The sequence below is a fragment of the Orycteropus afer genome, unplaced genomic scaffold, assembly GCF_000298275.1.
Source record: "Orycteropus afer afer isolate SDZICR_OR568_19922 unplaced genomic scaffold, OryAfe1.0 scaffold00192, whole genome shotgun sequence".
In the NCBI taxonomy this organism is placed as follows: domain Eukaryota; kingdom Metazoa; phylum Chordata; class Mammalia; order Tubulidentata; family Orycteropodidae; genus Orycteropus; species Orycteropus afer.
Window position 1 is genome coordinate 5,361,311 of NW_006921779.1, and position 22,882 is coordinate 5,384,192.

Sequence of the window (22,882 nt, forward strand, 5' to 3'; positions counted from 1 at the left end):
TTTTCCCTTTAACAGGAATTAGCTGATTCATTCTTGTGTCTGTAGCTTGTGACACTATTCTTGGCCCACGTGAGGTGCCTGTTACATGTGTGTTGATGTGTCTGGGGGGGTGCCCCATGGTAAGGAGGATGACCGGATGTCTGTGGGAGATAGAGCAGAGGCTAATTTGACCATGAAGGGCAAGAGCTAGTTTTGGAAGGCTTTAGTTTGCTCATTTCAACTCCAGGCTGAAAGACATTAAGCAGTCTCCGAGATACTAAAGAGATAGTGAGCCAAGAAATCATAGCCAAGAGGAACAGGCTTGGGAAGGGGTGATGATGGTACAGGGTAGAGTAGAAGAACTTCATGTGTTAGCTGATTCCCAGGGCATAGTGTGGTGTTAGGGATTAAATTAGGTCCTCCCCAAAAAATGTGTGTTGGAAATCCGAACCCCTGTACCTGTGGTTATAATCCATTTGGGAATGAGTTTTCTTTGTTATATTAATGAGGCAGTAATAGTATAGGGTATGCCTTGAATCAGTCTCCTCTGAGATATAAAAAACCAAAGATGGGGAAAGACATGCCATGCCACATGAAGATCACCGAGGAGCCATGGCTGAGAGGAGACGAGGACTCTCCTCCAGAGCCGACAGAGGGAGAAAGCTTCTTCTAGAGGGGCACCCTGGATTCAAACTTGTAGCCTCCTAAACTGTGAGAAAATAATTACCTGTTTGTTAAAGCTTAAAAAAAAACAGGTTGCACCAATTTATACTCTAAATCGGTATGTAAGTCTTCCTATGTTCCTTTTCCTCTTGTAATGGATATTATTAAATCTTCTAATTTTTGCCAAACTAATGGGTGGAAAATAGTATCTCGTTGTTTTGATTTACATTTCTTAAATCAAAAATGAGGCTAATATTTGTCATTTATTTATTAACATGTATTTATTTTTCTGTGAACTACCAGTTCATTTTCTTTGTCCATTTTACTTTTGAGTTGTTGCTCTTTTTCTTTAATGTGGATAAATTTATCGATGTTTTCCTTTATGGCTCTGAGCCAGAGACTTTTGAAGCCTCTTCTCCATTATTTTTGTCCTTTGTTACAATAATTTTATTATCTGAGTAGCATGTTATGCCAGGGTGTAGGGCATTAATTATAGGAGTTCTCTTCTGCATGTCAATTCTTAATAATCCCCATTTGTTAAAATAACAAAAGCTGAGAGTACTAAAGTCTCTAATTTTTAGGGTTGGACATGACTGGAAGACTTCTGGAGTTGCCTTAAATACATACTTACATTATTGTTGTATATAGTCTATGATTGTGTCTAATGCATTTCTGCATATTCCTGCTCAGGTGAAAAGCTTCAAGTGCTGAAGGCTAAACTGCAAGAAGCAATGAAACTCAGGAGACTTGAAGAGCGTCAAAAGCGCCAAGCATTGTTTAAATTGGATAATGAAGATGGCTTTGAGGAAGAGGAAGAGGAGGAGGAAGAAATGACAGATGAATCTGAGGAAGATGGAGAAGAGGTGGAGGAGGAAGAGGAAGAACTAGAGGATGAGGAGAAGGAAGAGGAGGAGGAAGGCAATCAGGAGGTCTCTGGCAATTGTATTATTTAGTTACCTTTATAATATCTGTTCCTAAGTCATGATAAATAGGGAAAAAGACAGTCAGATTTGAACAAGAGTAGAATACTCATAGAGGTTGCTATGAGTCGATCTGACTTATGGCGACCCTGTATGTCAGAGTAGAACTGCCCCTTCGGGTTTCCGGTGCTGTAATATTTACAAAAGCAGACTGCCACATCTTTGTTCTGTAGAGTGGCTGGTAGGTTCAAACTGCCAACCTTTTGGTTAGCAGCTGAATGTTTAACCGCTGTGCTAGCAGGACTCCTTAAGAGTAGAATAAACATATTTGATTGCGTAAAAGATTTTGTGGGTGGAGATGAAGGTAGCTACCTCCTATGTGCCTAGATCTTAGTGCAGTCAGTTCTGTGAGTACCATCAAACACCTAAAGTTCCCAGAGCCATAGCCTTGACTTCTCTTACTAGTTTATATATTTTAATATAATGCTAATATTGCAATGGCTTTGTACTAACAGAGACTTTTAGCTTTGTCTATTGTTTGTTTATGTTTCTCTTCTCACAATAAAAAGTACTCTTAACTTTGACTTGGTTAAGGTTTGGGAAAATTTCTTCCTTAGTTCATTTCATTCTGCATTAATGAGAGTATTTGTAGAAGGTTCTCCTGCCCTTATTCCATAGTAGTGTTTTCTGCCTAAGGAAGATAGGTAATAGGATTGCTGGGTGTGAGAGAAAAAGAAAAGCTTTCTTATTTGGATACTGGGGTCACTTGAAAAAGGTAGTTAATATTTAACCCCAAGTAGAGGAGGAAGAAAGCAGTGTCTGAGCTGAACAGTCTGGTTGGTTTGAGGTCAGTAGTCCTACTGCAGTCTCAGACTAATTGTTCAACTTCTTATTGCTTCAATAAAATGATAATCCATCTTCCTTTATAACCTTATAACAGTTTTGGGAGGGTAAAAGTATAGAAGAGCTCTAGAAGTTATGTGGAAAATTATGTCGATGACAAGGGTCAGAAACTTCCTTCAGGTTTACCTTTTCAGGTTTAAGATGTGACCTATAATCAAGTATCTGTATTTCAAACTAACAGTATGTGACTGTACATATCTTTGACTTGTATTATTTTATTTTCGGTGGTGTAATTGCTAAAGATTGCAGAATTCCTTCTTGATAGTGAAGAAATAGAAACCAAAGATGAGAAAGAAATAGATAAAGAAAACAATGATGGAAGTCGTGGAAGTGGCAAGTCAGTTGGCCTTCTCTCTGTCCCCAAGCCTCTCTCATCAGATTCTACCTTACTTCTATTTAAGGACAACTCTTCTAAGATGGGGTAAGTGAATTTTATCTAAGGAAGAGTAAGATTCCCTTGGATTTGTTCTTATGGTTAGAAGCAGGAGCAGATATTCAAAACACTGTACTTTCTTATTTTGTAGTTACTTTGCTTCTGAAGAAAAGTCAGAAACAGGTGAAAATTCAGACAAAAAGCTTAGCAAACTAGGTGAGTAGTGACTCTTATGTAGAACTTGACTTTTCTCTTGTCCACCAGTTTTGATACTTAACTCTAGTTCCATGAGATTCCATTGTTTTGAATCCTGGTAACATTCTAGTCTCAACATGTGGCAATGATAGGAATTTAAGAATTGGAAAAATTTCTTGATCTGTTTTTTAAAACCTTACATGCAGTTTCTTTATAGTTGATCATGGGCACATAGTCAATCCTTCGTGAGTGTGTGTTGGTTGAGTGAACCATGAAATGTTTCTATCACTTGTAGATCAAAGGAAGGTACATAATTGACTAGATAGTGGAGAAGGTAGTCAAAGGCATTAGCCAGTTAGAGAAAGAAGGGAACTTCCAGGTGTCATTTAGCTCAGGATAAACTCTGATTGTATAATGCCGTCTTAGTACTATAATTTACCTTTAACTTAATGTTTTAGAATGTAAAATTTGAGGGGTTTGCCTATGAATTTTACCTGACAGTTTCATTATCAACTATTTATCCTAAACACATCCACCTCATTTTTGGAATCACTCACATAAAAGTTATTTCTCTCGCTTTAGATGAAGATGATTCATGTTCATTGCTGACAAAGGAGAGCAGCCACAATAGCAGCTTTGAGTTGATTGGCTCCACAATTCCATCCTATCAGCCCTGTAACAGACAAGTGGGCCGGGGCACCAGTGTCTTCCCTACGGCAGGAGGATTCAGATCGCCTTCCCCTGGCCTGTTTCGAGCCAGTTTGGTCAGCTCAGCTTCTAAGGTAACCTGGTAATGATTTTCTAATCTCCTCCTCCTTTTGCTTCCCACACTGTTAAATAAAGTGTGTCTAAGCCAACCAACTCCCACCACAGTGGCTCTGAGCTTATGTATGTTCAGTTTGAAAAATCCACCCCCTTTGTGTATTAAAAACAAGCTTTATCCGGGGCACTTACTTTCTTGGAGGTAGTCTTCTTTATGCTACTCTTAGCTATGCATTGTCCTCCTCAACTGCAGTTCCCTGAGAGTAAAAGAAATGTTGCAAATAGTAACTTCTGTTGTTGTCATGAGAGTGAATGACATTTGTAAAATGTTTCATTTTTGTTTGGTTTTGTTTTGGTGCCAGAGTTCAGGGAAGCTGTCTGAGCCTTCACTTCCCATAGAGGATTCCCAGGATCTGTATAACGCCTCCCCAGAGCCTAAGACACTTTTCCTAGGAGCAGGAGACTTCCAGTTCTGTTTAGAAGATGACACTCAGAGCCAACTGTTGGATGCAGATGGGTAGGTAGTTTTATGTTTCTGTGGGTGGGAATGGTGCTGGGTGCTGCTTAATTTCGGTTAAAAATAAAGTGAGCTTCTGTTACTCCATCTGTGCTTTCTCTTCTGAGAAAGAGAAGGTATATAGACGATTAGTATTACATTCTACAAGTTTGAACAAAGTCTCCAGAAAATAAAACGTAAATAGCACTTGCTGGCATCGTGATCCTTCAATGTCTGCCTTATTTGAAATGCATAGATCTTGTATTGTAAGGACATCAGATTTCCTTGTATCTATCCTACTATGTTACGATTGTTGTGTTGAGTTGAGAATTGACAGACCTATGCCACACTGCATGGACATAAAACCAAGAGCCATAGCTTTGATTTCTCCTATTTATATATAATGCTAATATTAAGAAGCTCTGGTAGCGTAGGACCTAAGGCACTTGACTGCTAACCAGAAGGCTGGCAGTTCAAACCGACCAGCCACTCCTCAGAAGGAAGGTTGGGCAATCTACTTCTGTAGTGTTACCACCTCAGAAACCCAAGGAGGGGTCGCTATGAGTCAGGTCTGACTCGATGGCAAATAACAACAACAACAGCAATGCTAATGTTGCAATGGCTTTGTACTAACAGGGACTCTTAGCTTTGTTTATTGTTTATTTATGTTTCTCTTCTCACAATAAAAAGCAGTCTTAACCTAGACCTGGTTAAGGTCTGGAAAAATTTCTCAGCAGAGACCTTCCTTAGTTCATTTCATTCTACATTAATGAGAGTATTTGTAGAAGGTTCTCTTGCCCTTATTCCACAGTATTGTTTTCTCCTAAGGAAGGTAGGTAATAGGATTGCTGGGTATGAGACAAAAAGAAAAGCTTTCTTGTTTGGATACTGGGGTCACTTGAAAGAGGTAGTTAATATTTAACTTAGTAGATGAGGAAGAGGAGCTGTGGTAGCGTAGTGCCTAAGGCACTTGACTGCTAATCAGAGGGCGGGTGGTTCAAACCCACCAGCCACTCCTTGGAAGGAAGGTTGGGCAATCTACTTCCGTAGTGATACTGCCTCAGAAACCCAAGGAGGGGTCGCTATGAGTCAGGCCCAACTCAACTGCACATAACAACAACAACAACAGAGGAGGAAGAAAGCAATGTCTGAGCTGGGCAGTCTGGTTGGTTTGAGGTCAGTAGTCCTACTGCAGTCTCAGGCTAATTGTTCAACTTCTGGCGTCATCTGAAACCAGAGATGATCCTTTACCTTTTAAATAGCATTTATCCTTTCTTCTAACCCACCTACCCTCCCCCCACTAGATTATCACCAGTCTAAAATTTGAATCTTTCATTTTTTTGGTTTTGGATTCAACTTCTAACTTTGGTATTAAAAACGAGGTCAGAGTTCTCCCCCACTACTTTGCTTCTTGCCTGAAGAAGTTCTTACCCTACTCATGGTGCTTGTAGGTTCTTAAATGTTAGGAACCACAGGAATCAGTACCAGTCTTTGAAGCCTCGACTGCCACTGGCCAGTATGGATGAGAATGCAATGGACGCTAACATGGATGAGCTGTTGGATTTGTGTACTGGGAAGTTCACATCTCAGGCTGAAAAACCTCTATCCAGGAAGAATGACAAGAAAGAGAACATGGAGGAGCTTCTGAATCTTTGTTCAGGAAAATTCACTTCTCAGGGTAAATATCCAAGAGAACACCAGGTTCACCACAGCTAAGTACCTTAAGTCATTGTCCTGAAAAGAAGCCCTTTTACTCTCAGGTGAAAGGCTGTCAGAAAACACATGGAATCTGCATATAGGTTAAATTCACTCCTAGCTCCCTGGCATTTAGAACTCTCATTTTCTTAGTGGGATAAAGTGTTAACTTAAGACTGCCTTAGCTTTGGCCACGTGATTTTTCATTTATGGTCAATGTATGTGTAAAAGTAAGTACAGTATCGGGTGCATAGTAAGTTTCATATAAATACTAATTTATTGTTTCTACCTGTGCCCCACACCCACACCTGCTAGAATGTAAGCTGTATGAGGGCTTTTTTGTTTTGTTCACTACTGCTTCCATGGTACCTGTCACATAGTACTAAGTAAGGATTTGTTAAATGAATGGATGGTGGGCTCTTTTTGGCAACTTACTTTAGAACTGTATTGAGTTGGCTTGCCTTTAGATGGCTGGGAAAAGAGACAAAAGCTGTCATACCTTGATGACAAATCTTTTTCTTGTTGTGACGTAGAATCCTCTGCTCTGGCTCCATCAGAGTTAAATAAGCAGGAGAAGGAGAGCAGCACAGGTGACCCAATGGAGGAAGCACTCGCTCTTTGCTCAGGCTCTTTCCCAACAGACAGGTGAGTCACAATGATCGGTAGGGCCTTGGGAAGGCCCAGTCTTCTGATAAAATCCTGGAATCAGGTTCTCTGGGCTTACTGGTAGTCATCTTAGGGGCTTCATAGACTGTCAGAGTTTTTGTTTTTGTTTTGAATTTTTGTAATCCCCACAATGTAATGGCACTCTTCTTACTTCCTCCCTATGTTTCCAATAATTGCATCTTAAATGGCTGCCCATTTTCAGAAAGTCTTTACAGTGGGTTTGAGTCTCATATTTATATAATAAGGAAATTATAATACTTTCATTTAGATGGTAGAAAATGTTAAAAATAATAATAATATAAGGCAAGATACCTTGTTTGCAATTTCTTGAAGAGACTCTTGGTTTGCATTTCAGGGAAGAAGAAGTTGAAGAGGAGGAATTTGGAGACTTTCGACTTGTTCCAAATGATAATGGCGAGTTTGCTAGTGATGAGGTGAGTATGAAGAGAACCGTATAACCATATCTGAACTCCATGTATTGCTGTCCTCGGCAATTTTTTCTTGTCTAAGTTCTTGAAAATTCTAAGTTTGGCATCTCATCAGAAACAATTTCCTAGAATGAAGTGTTTGGACAGAAGTTTATAAGTCCTATTTCAGTTGAGGACACAGTTTATTCTGCTTAACTTTGGGTGTGGTGCTGATTTTACAGGATGAACACAGTGACTCTAGTAATGAACATCTGGCACAGGAAGACCATGAAGATGGTGATGAAGAAGAGCTACTACAGCAATCGGAGAAGTTGAAAAGGCAAATGTAGGTGTTGGATACATTCTGTTCAGTTGCTAGAAAGTTCTCCTAACAGTTCATTTTCACCTAAATTTACTGGTGCAATTTCTGGTTTTCTTGTGGTTGACATAGGTTAAACAAAATCCTTCTTCCCCATGGTATCTGTTGAATATTTGCAGATGATGGTAATGCCCATCTTCATTACCATCTTCATGAAATGGTTTTAATATTAAACATCTCTCGTTCCTTTAGCTGTTCTGAACATAACATTGCTTCCAGACCCCTCATGTCCTAGATATTCTCTTTACTCCCATGTGTGGTCTGACTGCTGCTGAGTATAGTGGTACATCTGCATCCCTTGTTCTGGATGCGTATCACTTACAGTGTTACCAAAGATTGTAAGAGCGCGATCACACTCTAGATCCTAAAGATCTACTCGTTGCTGTTTTCAGAAGCCATCAAGTTGGTTCCGACTCATAGCAACCCTGTGTAGAACAATACAGTGCCCAGTCCTGCACCATCCTCACAATCATTGCTCTGTTTGAGCCCTTTATTGCAGCTACTGTGTCAGGCCATCTATCTCATTGAGGTGGTCTTCTTCACTGACCCTCTACTTACCAAGCATGTCCTTCTCTAAGGACTGGTCTCTCCTGACAATATATCCAAAGTACATGAGATGAAATCTCACCATCCTCACTCCTAAGGAGCATTCTGGTTGTACTTCTTCCTAGACAGATCTGTTTGTTCTCCTGGCAGTCCATGGTATATATTTAATATTCTTCACCAATACCTTTGTTCTGGTTACCTAGTACTGCTCTAACAGAAATACCACAAATGGGATGGCTTGAACAAACAAGAGTTGACTCTCTTATAGTTCAGGAGGCTGGAAGTACAAGTTCCAAGTGCCAGGTTCTAGGGGCTGTGTGAAAGCCCTTTGACCTTGGGCTTCAGCTCTGCCTCCTGCTCCTGGCCCACTGAAGCTAGAGGCATCTCTTCACTCAGGCAGCTACTGGCTGCTGAGGCTAACAAGCCCAAGGTCGACAAATAAAATGGCACAGTCCCAATATTACCAAACCACATGGCAGGCCATTAATTCAAGTCCATTGTAAGTCCCAAGGTCGGCAGAGCATGGCAGACTGCTGAACAACGACATGGCTACATGCAGGGTTCAAGCATGCCATAAGCTGGAGATCATTCCCAAAGCTGTTTCTTATATATGGGAAGCAGACCACATACCCAAAGCAGCTACTCAGCTGCTCCAATAGATTCTATCATGGAGTTAATTACCAATCTCACCATGGGGAGTAACTACATTCAGCTGCCCAGCCACTCAACCAGGACCAGTCAAGTTGACACACAAACTTAACCACCACAACCATAGTTCAAAGACATATATTTCTCCTTATTTGTTTGATTTTTGAATGCATGTGAGACGACTGAAAATACCATAGCTTGAATCAGGCACACCTTGCTCCTCAAAGTGACATCTTTTCTTTTGAACACTTTAAAGAAATCTTTTGCAGCAGATATGCCCAATGCAATGTATCATTTGATTTCTTGACTGTTGCTTCCATGGGCGTTGATGTGTCCATATTTATGGGGGATAATGGTCTATAGTTTTCCTTTCTAGTGGTGCCTTTGCCTGGTTTTGGTATCAGGGTTATGGTTGCTTCATAAAATGAATTTGGGAGGATTCCATCCTTTTCTGTGTTCTGGAATAGTTTGAGTAGGATTGGTGTCACTCTTCTCTGAATGATTGGTAAAATTCTCCAGTGAAACTTTGTGGGCAAAGACCTTTTTTTTTTTTTAATTTTTGTTGTGATTTGAGTGAAACTTCACAGAGCAGATTCTTTTTCCATACAGCAGTTCACATATACTCTGTCTTATGACGTTGACTGCAATTTCCCACAATGCAATTGCTCTTTTCCCACTTCCTCCCCATAGTTACCTCTTCCCTCTGTCCTTCTCTTCCATGCACTCCTGCCCCCAGAGCTGTTTCCCTGTGCATACACAGCCCTTCTATTCTCACATGATTGATCTCTCCAAGGAATGTATCTACCTAACGTAAATGTTCAGCTCATATGCCTGTCTTTTGTTTGGCTGGAAGCTATAGGAGTGGTGGGTTCAATTCCAGACCTGAAGGGCAGCTAGAGGCAATAATAGTCTCAGGGGTTTCACCAGGCTCTATCAGACCAGCAAACCTGGTCCCCTGTTTTTTTATGATTTTGAGTTTTGTTCCACATTGTTCTTCCACTCTATCCAGGCTCTCCTACATAGATCCCCTTCTGAGTGGTTGACAGTGGTAGTAGCCAGACACCATCTAGTTCTTCGGGTTTCATAGTTGTGTAAGCTGAGGATTGCGTGGTGCACCAGTCACTTGGACTGTTTCTATGTGTCTTTGGTTTTCTTCATTCTTCTTTGCTCTGGACAAGGAGAGACCCATTGTTGCATCTAGATGGCTGCTTGCAAGCTTTTAAAATCCCAGTTGCTACTCACCGAAGTAGGATGTGGAACAATGTTTTTGTGTAGTATGTTAGGCCAGTTGAGCTTGATGCCCCCAGCGACCGTGGTCCTGAGCCCACGGATCCAACAACTTGCTTCCTCTGAGTAGCTGGCTGTGACCAAGAAGTGACTACACCCTTGCCCCTTGCAGGACTCTTTTTTTTTTGGTAGCTTTTTTTATGACCTGTTCAATTTCTTCTTTTGCTACTGGTCTATTCAGATTTTCTACCTCAGTCTGTGTTAGTTTAGGTAAGTAGTGTGTTTCTAGATATATGTCCATTTCTTTTATGTTTTCAAATATGTTGGAGTACAGTTTTTCATAGTATCCTGATACTATCCTTTTTATTTTTGTTGGTTCTATTGTGATGTTACTCATTTCATTTCTTATTTGTATTATTTGCCTTTTCTCCTTCTTTTCCTTTGTTAAATTTGCCAATGGTTTGTTGATTTTATTAAGCTTTTCAAAGAACCAACTTCTAGTCTTATTGTTTCTATTTTCCTCTTTCATATATTTCTGCTTGAATCTTTATTTCTTTTATTCTGGTGATTGTAGGTTTTTTGTTTGTTTGTTTGTTTTTCCCTGCTCTTTTTCTGATTGTTGGAGATGTTGGATTAAGGTGTTGATTTTGGCTGTTCTTTTTTGATGTTTGCATGTATTGCTATAAATTGCCCTCTGATCACTGCTTTTGCTGTGTCCCAAAGATTTTGCTATATTGTGTTTTCTTTCTTGTTTGATTCAAGAAATTTTTAAATATCATTTATTTCTTCTATTACCCAGTAGGTTTTTTTTTTTTTTTTTTCATTTTTGCAGTGTTTCCTCCCCCCTCTTCTACCCCTGGTAAACAACAAAGTAAGTTTCCTTTTGTATATAAGCCTTTCCTTGACTTCTTAATACAATATTTGTCCGTCTGTGATTGACTTATTTCACTCAGCATAATGTCCTCCAAGTTCATCCACATTGTGTGGTGTTTTGCTGATTCTACATTATTCTTTAGTGTTGCTTAGTATTCCGTTGTGTGTATGTACCATAGTTTGGTTATCCTTCTTCTGTTAATGGGCACCCAGGTTGTTTCCATCTTTTTGATATTGTAAATAGTGCTGTGATTAGCATGGGTGTGCATATATCACTTCTTGTCCTGGCTTTCACTTCTTTAGGGTGTATACTTAATAATGGATTGCTGAATCAAATGGTATTTCTAATTCCAACTTTTTAAGGAGTCTCCATACCGCTTTCCACAGTGGTTGTATCATTTTACAGTCCCACCAGCAATGTATGAGTCCCAATCTCTCCACATCCTCACCAGCATTTGTTATTTTCTTGATGAACTTTGCTGTTAGTGCTGGGGCAAGATGGTGTCTCGTTGTTTTCATTTACTTCTCTCTAATGGCTAATGATCACAAACATTTTTTCATGTGCTGAATATCCTCTTTGGTGAAGTGTATTCATATCTCCTGCCCATTTTTAACTGGATTGTTTGTCTTTTTGATGTTGAGGTGTTGTAGTTTTCTATAAATGTGGGAGATATGTCCCTTGTCAGATAAGTCATTGCTGAATCTTTTTTCCCAATCTGTAGGCTCTCTTTTGGAGAAGTCTTTGGAGACACATAAAAATTTAATTTTTAGAAGGTCCCATTCATCTAGTTTATCTTCTGCTGTTTGTGCATATTGGATTATGCTTGACAATCTATTTATGCCATAAATGAGGGCCCCTAAATTTGCCCCTATTTTTTCCTTGAGTAACTTTATAGTTTTAGGTTTCACATTAAAGTCTTTGATCCATCTGGAATTAGTTTTTGTGTATGGGTGTGAGGTACAGATCTTGTTTCATTTTGCTGCAAATGGATCTCTAGTTTTGCCAGCACCATTTGTTAAAGACTCCATCTCTTCCCCATTGAATGGATTTTAGCCCTTTGTCAAAAAATCAGCTGACCATAGGTTGATGGATCTATTTCTGGGTTCTCGATTATGTTCCACTGGTCTGTGTATCTGTGGTTGTACCAATACCAGACTGTTTTGACTACTGTGGCTGTATAGTAGTTTTGAGATCTGGGAGTGTGTGACCTCCTACTTCGTTGTTCTTCTTCAATAGTACTTTGTTTATCCAAGGTCTCTTTCCTTTCCATGTGATTCCATGTCCTTAAAGAATGTTGGTGGGATCTAGATTGGGATTGCATTGAATGTATAGACTGCTTTGGGTAGTATTGACATTTTAACAACGTTCAATCTTCCTATCCATGAGCATGGTATGTTCTTCCATTTATGAAATCTCTTAAGGTTTCTTGATGTAGTCTTTTGTAGTTTTCTTTGTACTGGTCTTTTGTGTCCCTGGTAAGATTTATTCCCAAGTATTTTATTTTTTGGTAGCTATTGTAAATGGTACTGGTTTCCTTATTTCATCAATCTCTACTGGTGTAGAGCAGTCCAGCTGATTTTTGGATGTTGATCTTACGTCCTGCCACCTATGCTGAAGCTCTCAATTAGTTCCAGTAGTTCTTTTGCTGAGTCTCTTGGGTTTTCTATGTATAGGATCCTATCACCAGCAAATAGGAATAGTTTGACTTCTTCCTTACCAATTTGGATACCTTTGATTTCCCTTTCTTGCCTTACTGCCCTGGCTAGGACTTCCAGTACAGTGTTGAATAGAAGTGGTGATACAGGGTGATAGAGGAGGAGGGTGTTCAGTTTCCATGTGTTTGCTCTTTTTCCATTGATCTTCCTATTGTTGATTTCTATTTTGTTAGCATTGTGATTGGAGAAGATGCTTTGCAGTATTTCAGTGTTTTTAAATTTATTAAGGCTTGGTTTGTGGCCTAACACACAGTCTATCCTGGAGAATGTTCCGTGTACACTGGAAAAGAATGTATATTGTGCTGTTGTTATGTGAAGTGCTCTGGAGATGTCTATAAGGTCAAGTTGTTTGATTGTATTGTTTAGTTCTTCTGCATCTTTGCTGAGTTTCTTTCCAGTTGTTCTATCTTTCATTGAAAGTGGTATATTAAAGTCTTTTACTATGACTGTGGAGTCATCTATTTGTCTTTTCAATTCTGTTGAAGTCTGATTTATACATAAATATATAATATTTATACATATATATCTATATGAAATAAATGTTTATAATTAAAATATATATCTATATATTTTATTGGGTACATAGATATATATTATGGTTACGTCCTCTTGTTCAATCGATCCTTTAATCATTATATAATATCCTTCCCTGTCTCTCATGGTGGTTTTTGTCTTAAAGTGAATTTTATCAGAAATTAATATTGCCACTCCTGCGCTTTTATGGTTGCCATTTGCTTAATACATCTTTTTCCAACCTTTGATTTTTAGTCTATTTGTGTCTTTCTTTCTAAGGTGTGTCTCTTGTAGACAGAATATTGATGGGTTATGTTTTCTTGTCCAGTCTGCAATGCTCCGTCTCTTGAGTAATGCATTAAATCCATTGACATTCAGTGTAACTGTCGACAAGTATGAATTTGTTACTGTCATTTTGTTATGTGTTTTTTCGTGGTGTTATTGATTTCTTTATTCCATATAATTTTCTGTGCTGAGCTCATTTTGTTTATGAATCATGTTATCACTTCCTTCGTTGCTATTGTTTTAGTATTTGCTAAATATTTGTGCATGTCTTCCTTTTATTTTGATGTGAAGGTTTATTGTTTTTCTTTGGTTACCCTGGGATTTATAATTTTCTTCCAAAGTTTAGAATGGTCTGTTCTATCTTGCAGTTGTCTTGACTTCCTCATCATTTAAAAATTCCATAACTACACTATTTTTTTCCCTCTTTGTAGTTTGTAGTTGTCCTCATTTGCCAATTGATGTCTCTGGTTCCCTGTTTACAGTCTTGTAGGCTTATTTACTTTGGACAGTTCCATAACTGGGTTGGTTTCTGGGTTATGTCATCATGTGTGTTAATGGTTAGTTGTTGTTTGCTGTTGTTGGTTCTCTGTTCAAAGGACTCCTTCTAGCATCTCTTGCAAGGTTGGTTTGATTTTAATAAATTCCCTTAATTTTTGTTTATCTAGCAATGTCCTAATTTCACCACCATATTTGAGGGGCAATTTTGCTAGGTATGTAATTCTTAGTTGGAAATTTTATATATACCATCCTATTGCCTTCTTGCCTCCATGGTTTCTGCTGAGAAATCAGAGCTTACTCTTATTGGTTGCCCTTTGTAGGTAACTTTTTGTTTTTTGTGTGCTTCTTTCAGGATTCTCTTTGTCTTTGATTTTGGTGAATTTGATGATGATATGTCTTGTGATTTTCTTTTGTGGTCTGTCTTGTTTGGGGTTTTTTGGACTTCTTGAATGGATATATTCTCGTCTTTCATCATATCAGGAAAATTCTCTTCCAGCAGGTCTTTGACAGTTTTCTCTGTAGTTTTGTCTCTTCCTGTTCTAGAATTCTGATGACACATAGGTTATTCCTTTTGATCTATTACCCAATAGTTTTTAAGAAGGGTGGTAGTCAGTTTTCATGTGTTTGCTTTTTTTCCTTGATCTTCCTATTGATACCTAATTTTATAGCATTGTGATTTAAGAAGATACTTTACAGTATTTTTCAATTTTTTGAGGCATGCTCTGTGGTTTAACATGGTTTATTCTGGAGAATGTTCCATGTGTGCTAGAAAAGAATGTATATTGTGCTGTTGTTGGGTGAAGTACTACTTATATGTCTATAAGGTCAAGTTGGTTGATTGATGTTGGTTGATGTTTAGTTCTTCTGTGTCTTTGTTGAGTTTCTTTCTAGTTGATCTATCCATCATTGATCATTGAAAGCAATGTATTAAAGTCTCCTACTATTACTGTGAAGTTGTCTATTTATCTTTTCAATTCTGTTAAAATCTGATTTATGTATTTTGAGGCTCTTTCATTGGGTGTATATTTATTTATTATGGTTATGTCTTCTTGTTCGATTGATCCTTTAATCATTATGTAATGTCCTTCCTTATCTGTTATGGTGGTTTTGTCTTAAAGTCAGTTTTATCAGAAATTAATATTGTCACTCCTGCTCGTTTTTTATTGCCATTTGCTTAATATTTTTTTCCAGTCTTTGATTTTTGGTCTTGTTCTGATGCCACTCTGAGAAGAATATGCCACAAGTGGGATAGCTTAAACAAACAGGAGTTTATTCTTGTAATTTGGAGGCTTTAAGTCCAATTTCAAAGTGCCAAGCTCTAGGGACTGTGTGAAAGCCCCTTGACCTTGGGCTTCAGCTCTGCCCTTTGCTCCCAGCCCATTGAAGCTAGAGGTTTTTCTTCATTCAGGCAGCTACTGACTGCTGAGGCTAACAAGGCCAAGGTTGACAAATAAAATGGCACAGTCTTGATGTTGCTAAACCACACAGCAGGCCATTAATTGAAGTCCAGTGTAAGTCCCAAGGTCAGCAGAGCATGGCAGGCTGCTGAACAATGACACAGCTACATACGGGGTTCAAGCATGCCATAGGTTAGAGACTATTCCCAAGCCTTCTTATATACAGGAAGCAGACCACATCCCAAAGGAGCTACTCAGCTGCTTGTGGTAGATCCCACCATGGAACTGACTACCAGTCTCACCATGGGGAATAACTACCACCAGCTGCCCAGCCACTCACCCAGACACAGCCAAGTTGACACACAAATTAAACTACCACAGGTCTATTTTTGTCTTTGTGTCTAAGGTAAGTCTCTTATAGACAGCATATTGATGGGTCATGTTTTCATCCATTTAGCAACTCTTTGTCTCATGATTGGTGCATTTAATCCATTTACATTCATTGTAATTATTGACAAGTATGAAATTTATTGCTGTCATTTTATGTATTTTTTTCATGGTGTTTCTGATTTATTTGTTCCATATAATTTTCAGTGGTGAGATCATTTTGTTTAAGAATTTTTTTATTGTTTCCTGTGTTGTTATTGTTTTAGTATTTGCTAAATATTTATGCCTTTCCTCTTTTTCATTTTGATGAGAAGGTTTATTATTTTTCTTTGAGGTTACCCTGTGATTTATTATCATCTTCCTAAGTTTAAAATAGTCTATTCTGTCTTGAAATCATCTTAATTTCTTCTTCCAAACTCCATTTGGAAGTTCTGTACCTATACTATTTATTTCCTCTTTTTGGTTTGTAGTTGTCCTCATTTACCAATTGATGTCTGTGGTTCCCTGTTTACAGTCTTATAAGTTTATTTTACTTTGGATTCTTCTGTTTGGATTTCTTGGTGAAGTTGTCACATGTGTTAATCATCAGTTGTTGTTTGCTGTTGTTGGCTTTCTGTCCAAAAGACACCCTTTAGTGTGTCTCTTGTAAGGTTGGTCTGATTTTAACAAATTCCCATTATTTCTGTTTATCTGGAAATATCCTAATTTTGCCATCACATTTCAGGGACAATTTTTTTGTGTATGTAATCTTTGGATGGCAATTTTGTTCTTTCGCGATTTTATGTGTATCATCCCATTCTCTTCTCGCCTGCCTGATTTCTGCTGAAAAATCAGACCTTAGTCTTAATTGGTTGTCCTTTGTAGGTAACTTTTTGTTTTTCCCATGCTCCTTTCAGGATTCTTTCTTTGAATTTGGTTTTGGTAAGTTTGATTATGACATTCTTGGTGATTTTGTTTTGGAGTCTATCCTGTTTGAGGTTCATTGAACTTCTTGAATGGATGTCTTCTCATCTTTCATCATATTAGGGAAGTTCTCTTCTAATCTTCAGAAATTTTCTCTGTAGTTTTATTTGTCTGTTCCTGGTCTTGAATTTCAACCACACTTAAACTATTCATTTTGCTGGTATCCCACCTGAATCTTAGGCTTTCTTAATTTTGTATTTATCTTCAATCTCATTAATTCTACCTTCTGTTGATTTGATTCTACTCCTTTGCCTTTTCAATGTGTTATCTATTTCTGAAACCTTAGTATTAATCTTTTGGATTTCTGTTTGCTTTTTATGTGGGTTCTAATTTTTCATTTATTTTCTCAGTTTGTTCTTGTATTGTTCTCCTAAATGGTTCTAGAGTTTTGCGTATGTTTTCCTTAATTTTGTCAGTGTTTTCCTTGCTCTGTCTCTCAGGTACCTTTGAAGGTACCTAAATATAATTCTTTTGAATTCTTTATCAGGAATTTCCAGTGCTGCTTCTTCCTCAGGGAGGTTTTCTGGCTCTGTATTCTGATCCCTTGTTTGTACTACTTTACCTTGCTTCTTTCTGTGAACTGGGATTGCCAGTTGTCACTGACACATTGTGATGTCATTGTAATTATATTTGATTCATGATTTATGTTACTGTGATTCGCCCAGGTTTATGGTTTTGTTTTGTTTTTTGCTTCATTTTGTTGTGATATATCCAAGTGAGCAGGGCTGGTGTGCACTCTCTTTGCTGGTTTGGCAGCACTTAGGCACTCACCACCTGTCTTCTGGTGGGTGTGATAGAGAATAAGAACAGATCTCTGTTAGCTGTTTGTGTAGGGTAGTTGAGAGCAGGTTGAGCTACCATGTGTCACTGAGCAGTTGGTGTAGAGGCAGGTGGTGGCCCTTGCCCAGTGAGTGAGGCTGCAAGAGGTGCAGATGTGGTTGGGTCATGTGGGCCATGTTGTTATCTCCCACCTGGTGGGACAAAAAAAAAACACCACCACCAAAAAATAAAAACAAAAGGACAAAGAACACAAACAGCATAAACAAATACCATCTACCACAAAAGAAAAAATATAATAAATGATAAGAAAAAAAATTTTAAAAGAAAAAAAAAAGACAAAAGAAGGGCAAAAAGGGGGAAAAAACAAACACTATCTTGGGAGGGAGGAATAAGAGAAGAGAGCAAGAGAAGAAGACTAATAAAGAAAAAAGTAAGAAAAGTGCAAGAAGGAAAACAAGAGATGGGAAGAATGAAAAGAAAAATGAAGGAAACGAGGACAAAGGGCGGATGATGGTGACAAAACAAGAACCAGGAAAGGGAAAGAGGAAAAATAAAACAATAAAAAGAGAAGAAAGAAAAAGAATAAGAACAAACAAAAACAAAATGGGGGGGGGGGCTGGTGGTCAGGGCACCCATGCTGTGTTTCTTCTGGCCAAGCAAGTGGTGGGGAGCAGGACACCTTGTCCTGGTACTAGTTCCTGCCTACCTAGAAGGCAACTGGGGGCCGAATGCCTATCTCAGATGAGTTCCTCCTGACCCAGAAGATGTCTTGAAGCAGGGCTCTTGGACCTGATAAAAGTTCCTGACAGGCCAGATGGTGGTGGGACCAAGTTACCTATTTCCAGAAGGGATTCCTGTCAGCTCAAAATGCAACTGGGGACAGGGTATCTGATCTCAGAAAAAGTTCTTGTTGTTACAAAAAGAGGCTTGAGTTAGGGTGCCTGGTACCAGCAAAAGTTCCTACCAGCCAAAATGCTGCTGGGAGAAGGGTGGCTGATCTTGGAACTAGTTTGTATCTACCCAGAAGACATCTGGGGGCAGGGTGCCTGATCTCTGATGAGTTCTTGCTGGCCTAGAAGGTTTGTGGGGGCAGGGCTCCTGGATCCAGAAAATGTTCTTGCTGGTCCAAAAGGTGATTGGGAACAAAGCACCTGGTTCCAGAGGGAGTTCCTGCTGACTTGAAAAGCAGCTGTATGCAAGGTGTCTAGTCCCAGACAAAGTTCCTGACGTCTCAAAAAGGACTGGACACAGGGTTCTGTTCTCCAAAAAAAGTCCCTGCTATCCCAAAAACCTAGTGGGTATACAGTACCTTTTCTCAGAAAAAGTTCCTGTTGACCCAAAAGGTAGCTGAAAACAGGATACCTATTTATTGCTGAGACCAGTTCCTGCCTGCCCAGAAGGCAGTTGGTGGCAGGGCACCCAATAGAAATGGAATTCCTGCTGGTCCAGAAGGTGGGTGGGAGTGAGGGATAGAACACCTCCATTTATCCAGAGGGTATGGTATACAAGGGGAATATCACACCTTTCTGGTCTTTAGCCGCCAATGCAATTCTGTGCAGTCGTTGGCAAGCGGAGCTGATTCTTATGTTGCTGCCCAGATCAGAATGCCACTTGCAAATACTCAAAATGGCTATGCTGTCAGGCAAGCAATAATCCACAGCACCGTTTTTCTCCTTATTCGCTATTTTCATTCTGATTTTTCTACTCAGTATTTAATCCACTTCTTTATCCTTCCCTTTGAAGCTCAGGGTTCCAGGATTATTTTCTGTGTCTGTTTCAATTGGTTTCTTGTTTCTTTGTTGTAGAGGTCTGTGTAGCTTGTCTGCCTATTGTGCCATTTGGCCAGAAGTCCTATAGGCATTCTTGTGGAAGTGCTGCCTCCTCAAAGTAGAGTTGACCTTAATGACATGGATGGAATAAATCTTTCAGTATCTTCATTTGCTGATGTGGCACAACTCAAAATGGGAAGAAACAGCTGCAAACATCCATTAATAATTGGAATGTGGAATGTATGAAGTATGAATCTAGGAAAATTGGAAGTTAAAAATGAAATGGAACACATGAAGATATATCCTAGGCATTAGTGAGCTGAAATGGACTAGCCATTTTGTATCAGACAATGTCTACTATGCTGGGACTGACAAATTGAAGAGGAATGTGTCTCATTCATCGTCACAGGAATGTTTTAAGATCTATACTGAAGTATAGTGCTGTTAGTGATAGAATAATATCCATATGCCTACATGGAAGACCAGTTGATACTACTATTATTCAAATTTACACACTAACCACTGAAGCCAAAGATGAAGTAATTAAAGATTTTTACCTACTTCTACAGTCTGAAATTGACCAAATATGTAATCAAGATGTATTCATCATTACTGGTGATTGGAATGTGAAAATGGGAAACAAAGAAATATTGGTAGTTGGAAAATAGGACCTTGGTGATGGACATGATCCTACAGATTACATGATAGAATTTTGCAAGATGAACAACTTATTTATTGCAGTACCTTTTTTCAACAACATAAGTGGCAGCCTACATATGAACTCACCAGATGGAATACACAGGAATCAGATTGACTACATCTGTGGAAAGAGGTGACGGAGAAACTCACTATCTTTAGTCAAAACAAGGCCAGGAGCTGACTGTGGAACAGGCTGTCAATTGCTCATATGCAAATTCAAGTTGATGCTGAAGAAAATTAAAACAAGTCCACAAGAGCCAATATATAACCTTGATTATATCCCACCTGAAATTGGAGAGCATCTGAAGAATAGATTTCACACATTGCACACCAGTGACCAAAGACCAGAAGATTTGTGGGATGACATCAAGAACATCACACATGTAGAAAGGAAAAGGTCATTAAAAAGACAGGAAAAGAAGACAAGACCAAAATGGATGTCAGAAGATACTCTGAAACTTGCTCTTGAATGGAGAATAGTGAAAGTAAATGTAAGAAATGAAGAAATAAAAGAGCTGAACAGAATATTTCAGAGGGCAGCTTGAGAAGACATAGTAAAGTATTATGATGAAATGTGCAAAGAAAATGTCTTGGAATTAGAAAATCAATAGGGAGAACATGCTTGGCATTTCTCAAGCTGAAAGAACTGAAGAAAAAATTCAAGCCTCATATTGCAATATTGAAAGATTGTATCGGCAAAATATACCCAATACCAGAAAGATGTTTACCTGTGTTTTATTGACTTTGCAAAAGCATTTGCATGGATCATAAAAAATTATGGATAACATTGAACAGAATGGGAATTCTAGAACACTTGGTTGTGCTCATGAAGAACCTATACATAGACCAGGAGGCTGTCATTTGAACAGAACAAGAGGATACTGCATGGTTCAAAATCAGGAAGGGTGTGAATCAGGTATATGCTTTCACCATACTTATTCAATCTGTATGGTGAGCAAATAATCCAAGAAATTGGACTATATGAAGAAGAACGCAGCATCAGGATTGGAGGAAGACTCATTAACAGCCTGCGATATGCAGATGGCACCACCTTGCTTGCTGAAAGTGAAGATGACTTGAAGCACTTACTAATGAAGATTAAAGACTACAGTGTTCAGTATGCATTACACCTCAACATAAAGAAAACAAAAATCCTCACAACTGGACCAATAAGAAGCATCACTATAAATGGAGAAATGATTGAAGTTAACAAAGATTTCATATTACTTGATTCAACGATCAACGCCCATGGAAGCAGCAGTCCAGAAATCAAATGACATATTGCACTGGGCAAATCTGCAAAAGACCTCTTTAAAATGCTGAAGAGCAAAGATGTCTCTTTGAAGAATAAAGTGTGCCTAACCCAAACCATGCTATTTTCAATTGCGCCTAAGGCACTTGACTGCTAACCAGAAGGCTAGCGGTTCAAACCCACCAGCCACTCCTCAGAAGGAAGGTTAGGCAATCTACTCCCGTAGTGATACCACCTTGAAAACCCAAGGAGGGGTTGCTATGAGTCAGGTCCGATTTGACAGCACATAACAACAAAAACAACCTATGCATGTGAAAGCTGGACAATGAATAAGGAAGACGAAAGAAGAATTGATGCTTTTGAGTTGTGTTAGCAAAGAATACTGACTGCCAGAATGAACAAATCTGTCCTGGAGGAAGCGTAGCTGGAATGCTCCTTGGAAGCAAGAATGGCCAGACTTCATCTCACGTACTTTAGTCATGTTGTCAGAAGGAACCATTCCCTGGAGAAAGATATCATGCTTGGTAAAGTGGGAGCTCTGGTGGCGTAGTGCCTAAGGCACTTGACTGCTAATCAGAAAGTTGGCAGTTCAAACCCGCCAGCCACTCCTCGGAAGGAAGATTGGGCAATCTGCTTCCATAGAGATACCACCTTGAAAACCCAAGGAGAGGTCGCTATGAGTCAGATCCAACTCGATGGCACATAACAACAACAAAGTGAAGGGTAAGCGAAAAAGGGGAAGTCCCTCAATGAGACAGATTGACACAGTGGCTACATTGATGGGCTCAAGCATCGCAACGATTGTGAGGTTGGTGCAGGACTGGGTCATATTTTGTTCTGTTTTACATAGGGTTGCTGTGAGTCAGAGCTGACTCGTTGGAACGTTGGAACGTAACAACAACAACAACCTCAGAAGGGTGACGAGAATCTTATTTTTACATCATTAGCAAGCTATCCAGTCCCCTTGGTGGGCCATAAGCACCTCACATTTGCATAGTCCCACCCATTCATTTGGTGAGAGTTACAAAGACTGTGGCTAGGAGGGCCATATTAAGTAATTTACTGCACCACAAGGTGTAATCCATACTGAAGGCTGTAGGCTTTGATCTTTATCAATAAGAGGTAACTAAAATTTTTGGATCTTTTTGCATATGAATTGTTGTCATCCCAGGTCTCTCTTGTCCTGTTCTTGGGTAAATGACTCCCTTTATACTTTTAGTGTTTTATTGTTCTGATTGTGAAACTACAGTGTTTCTTTTAGAAAATTAAAAATACAGAAAAATATAAATAAATCATCTGGGTCCATTGTCCAGAATATGTGTAAAAGTGTTGATGATAGTCATTTTCTCTTAATGTTTTTTTTTGATGCACGTAATTCTGTTTGCATTAAGATCATGCTGTATATAATTTTTTATTTACAATTTTGTATCTTTTTCCCAGTTAACATAGCCATAAGCATTTTTCCATTTTTCCATGACATTAAAAAAGTTTTCTGAAGACAGTTTTAATTAGTATTCAGTGTTATGTGTGAATGGCTTTAGGATTACATTTAGGACATTGTGTTGATCCCTATTAGATTTATGTTGTTGTTTTTAGTCCATCATTCCATTCTATTAGGATCAGTTTGGGTTCTAATTTGTCACCTGTCAAATTAACTTTCATAAAGCTTTGGGTCATTCATAGATTTTTCTGGGCCTTATTTAACCGCAGAGGTCTTTGTTCAAATGAAATCTTATAAAGAATGACAGCTGTAAGTTGAACTGCTCAAAGAGGGTGACAGTGGGTGAAAAGATTAGGAACTTTAGTAGTAGTGGCCCCTAAAGGAGTTCCCTAGAGACCCTAGGATTTAGATGAGCTCAGCTAAAAAATAATAATTTTTTGATAAAAATCA

The 22,882-nt window shown here is 38.8% G+C and overlaps 1 protein-coding gene across 1 annotated transcript in view; it reads left to right on the top strand.

Moving 5' to 3' along the window:
- Nucleotides 1-22,882, top strand: part of CLSPN (claspin) — a 50,233-nt gene that overhangs the window by 21,368 nt on the left and 5,983 nt on the right. The window contains exons 10-18 of the mRNA XM_007947653.1: nt 1,333-1,571; nt 2,708-2,886; nt 2,990-3,054; nt 3,616-3,815; nt 4,158-4,312; nt 5,743-5,969; nt 6,520-6,631; nt 7,008-7,086; nt 7,302-7,405. Coding sequence (XP_007945844.1) covers nt 1,333-1,571; nt 2,708-2,886; nt 2,990-3,054; nt 3,616-3,815; nt 4,158-4,312; nt 5,743-5,969; nt 6,520-6,631; nt 7,008-7,086; nt 7,302-7,405 — 1,360 coding nt within the window. The remainder of the gene's footprint in view (nt 1-1,332; nt 1,572-2,707; nt 2,887-2,989; nt 3,055-3,615; nt 3,816-4,157; nt 4,313-5,742; nt 5,970-6,519; nt 6,632-7,007; nt 7,087-7,301; nt 7,406-22,882) is intronic.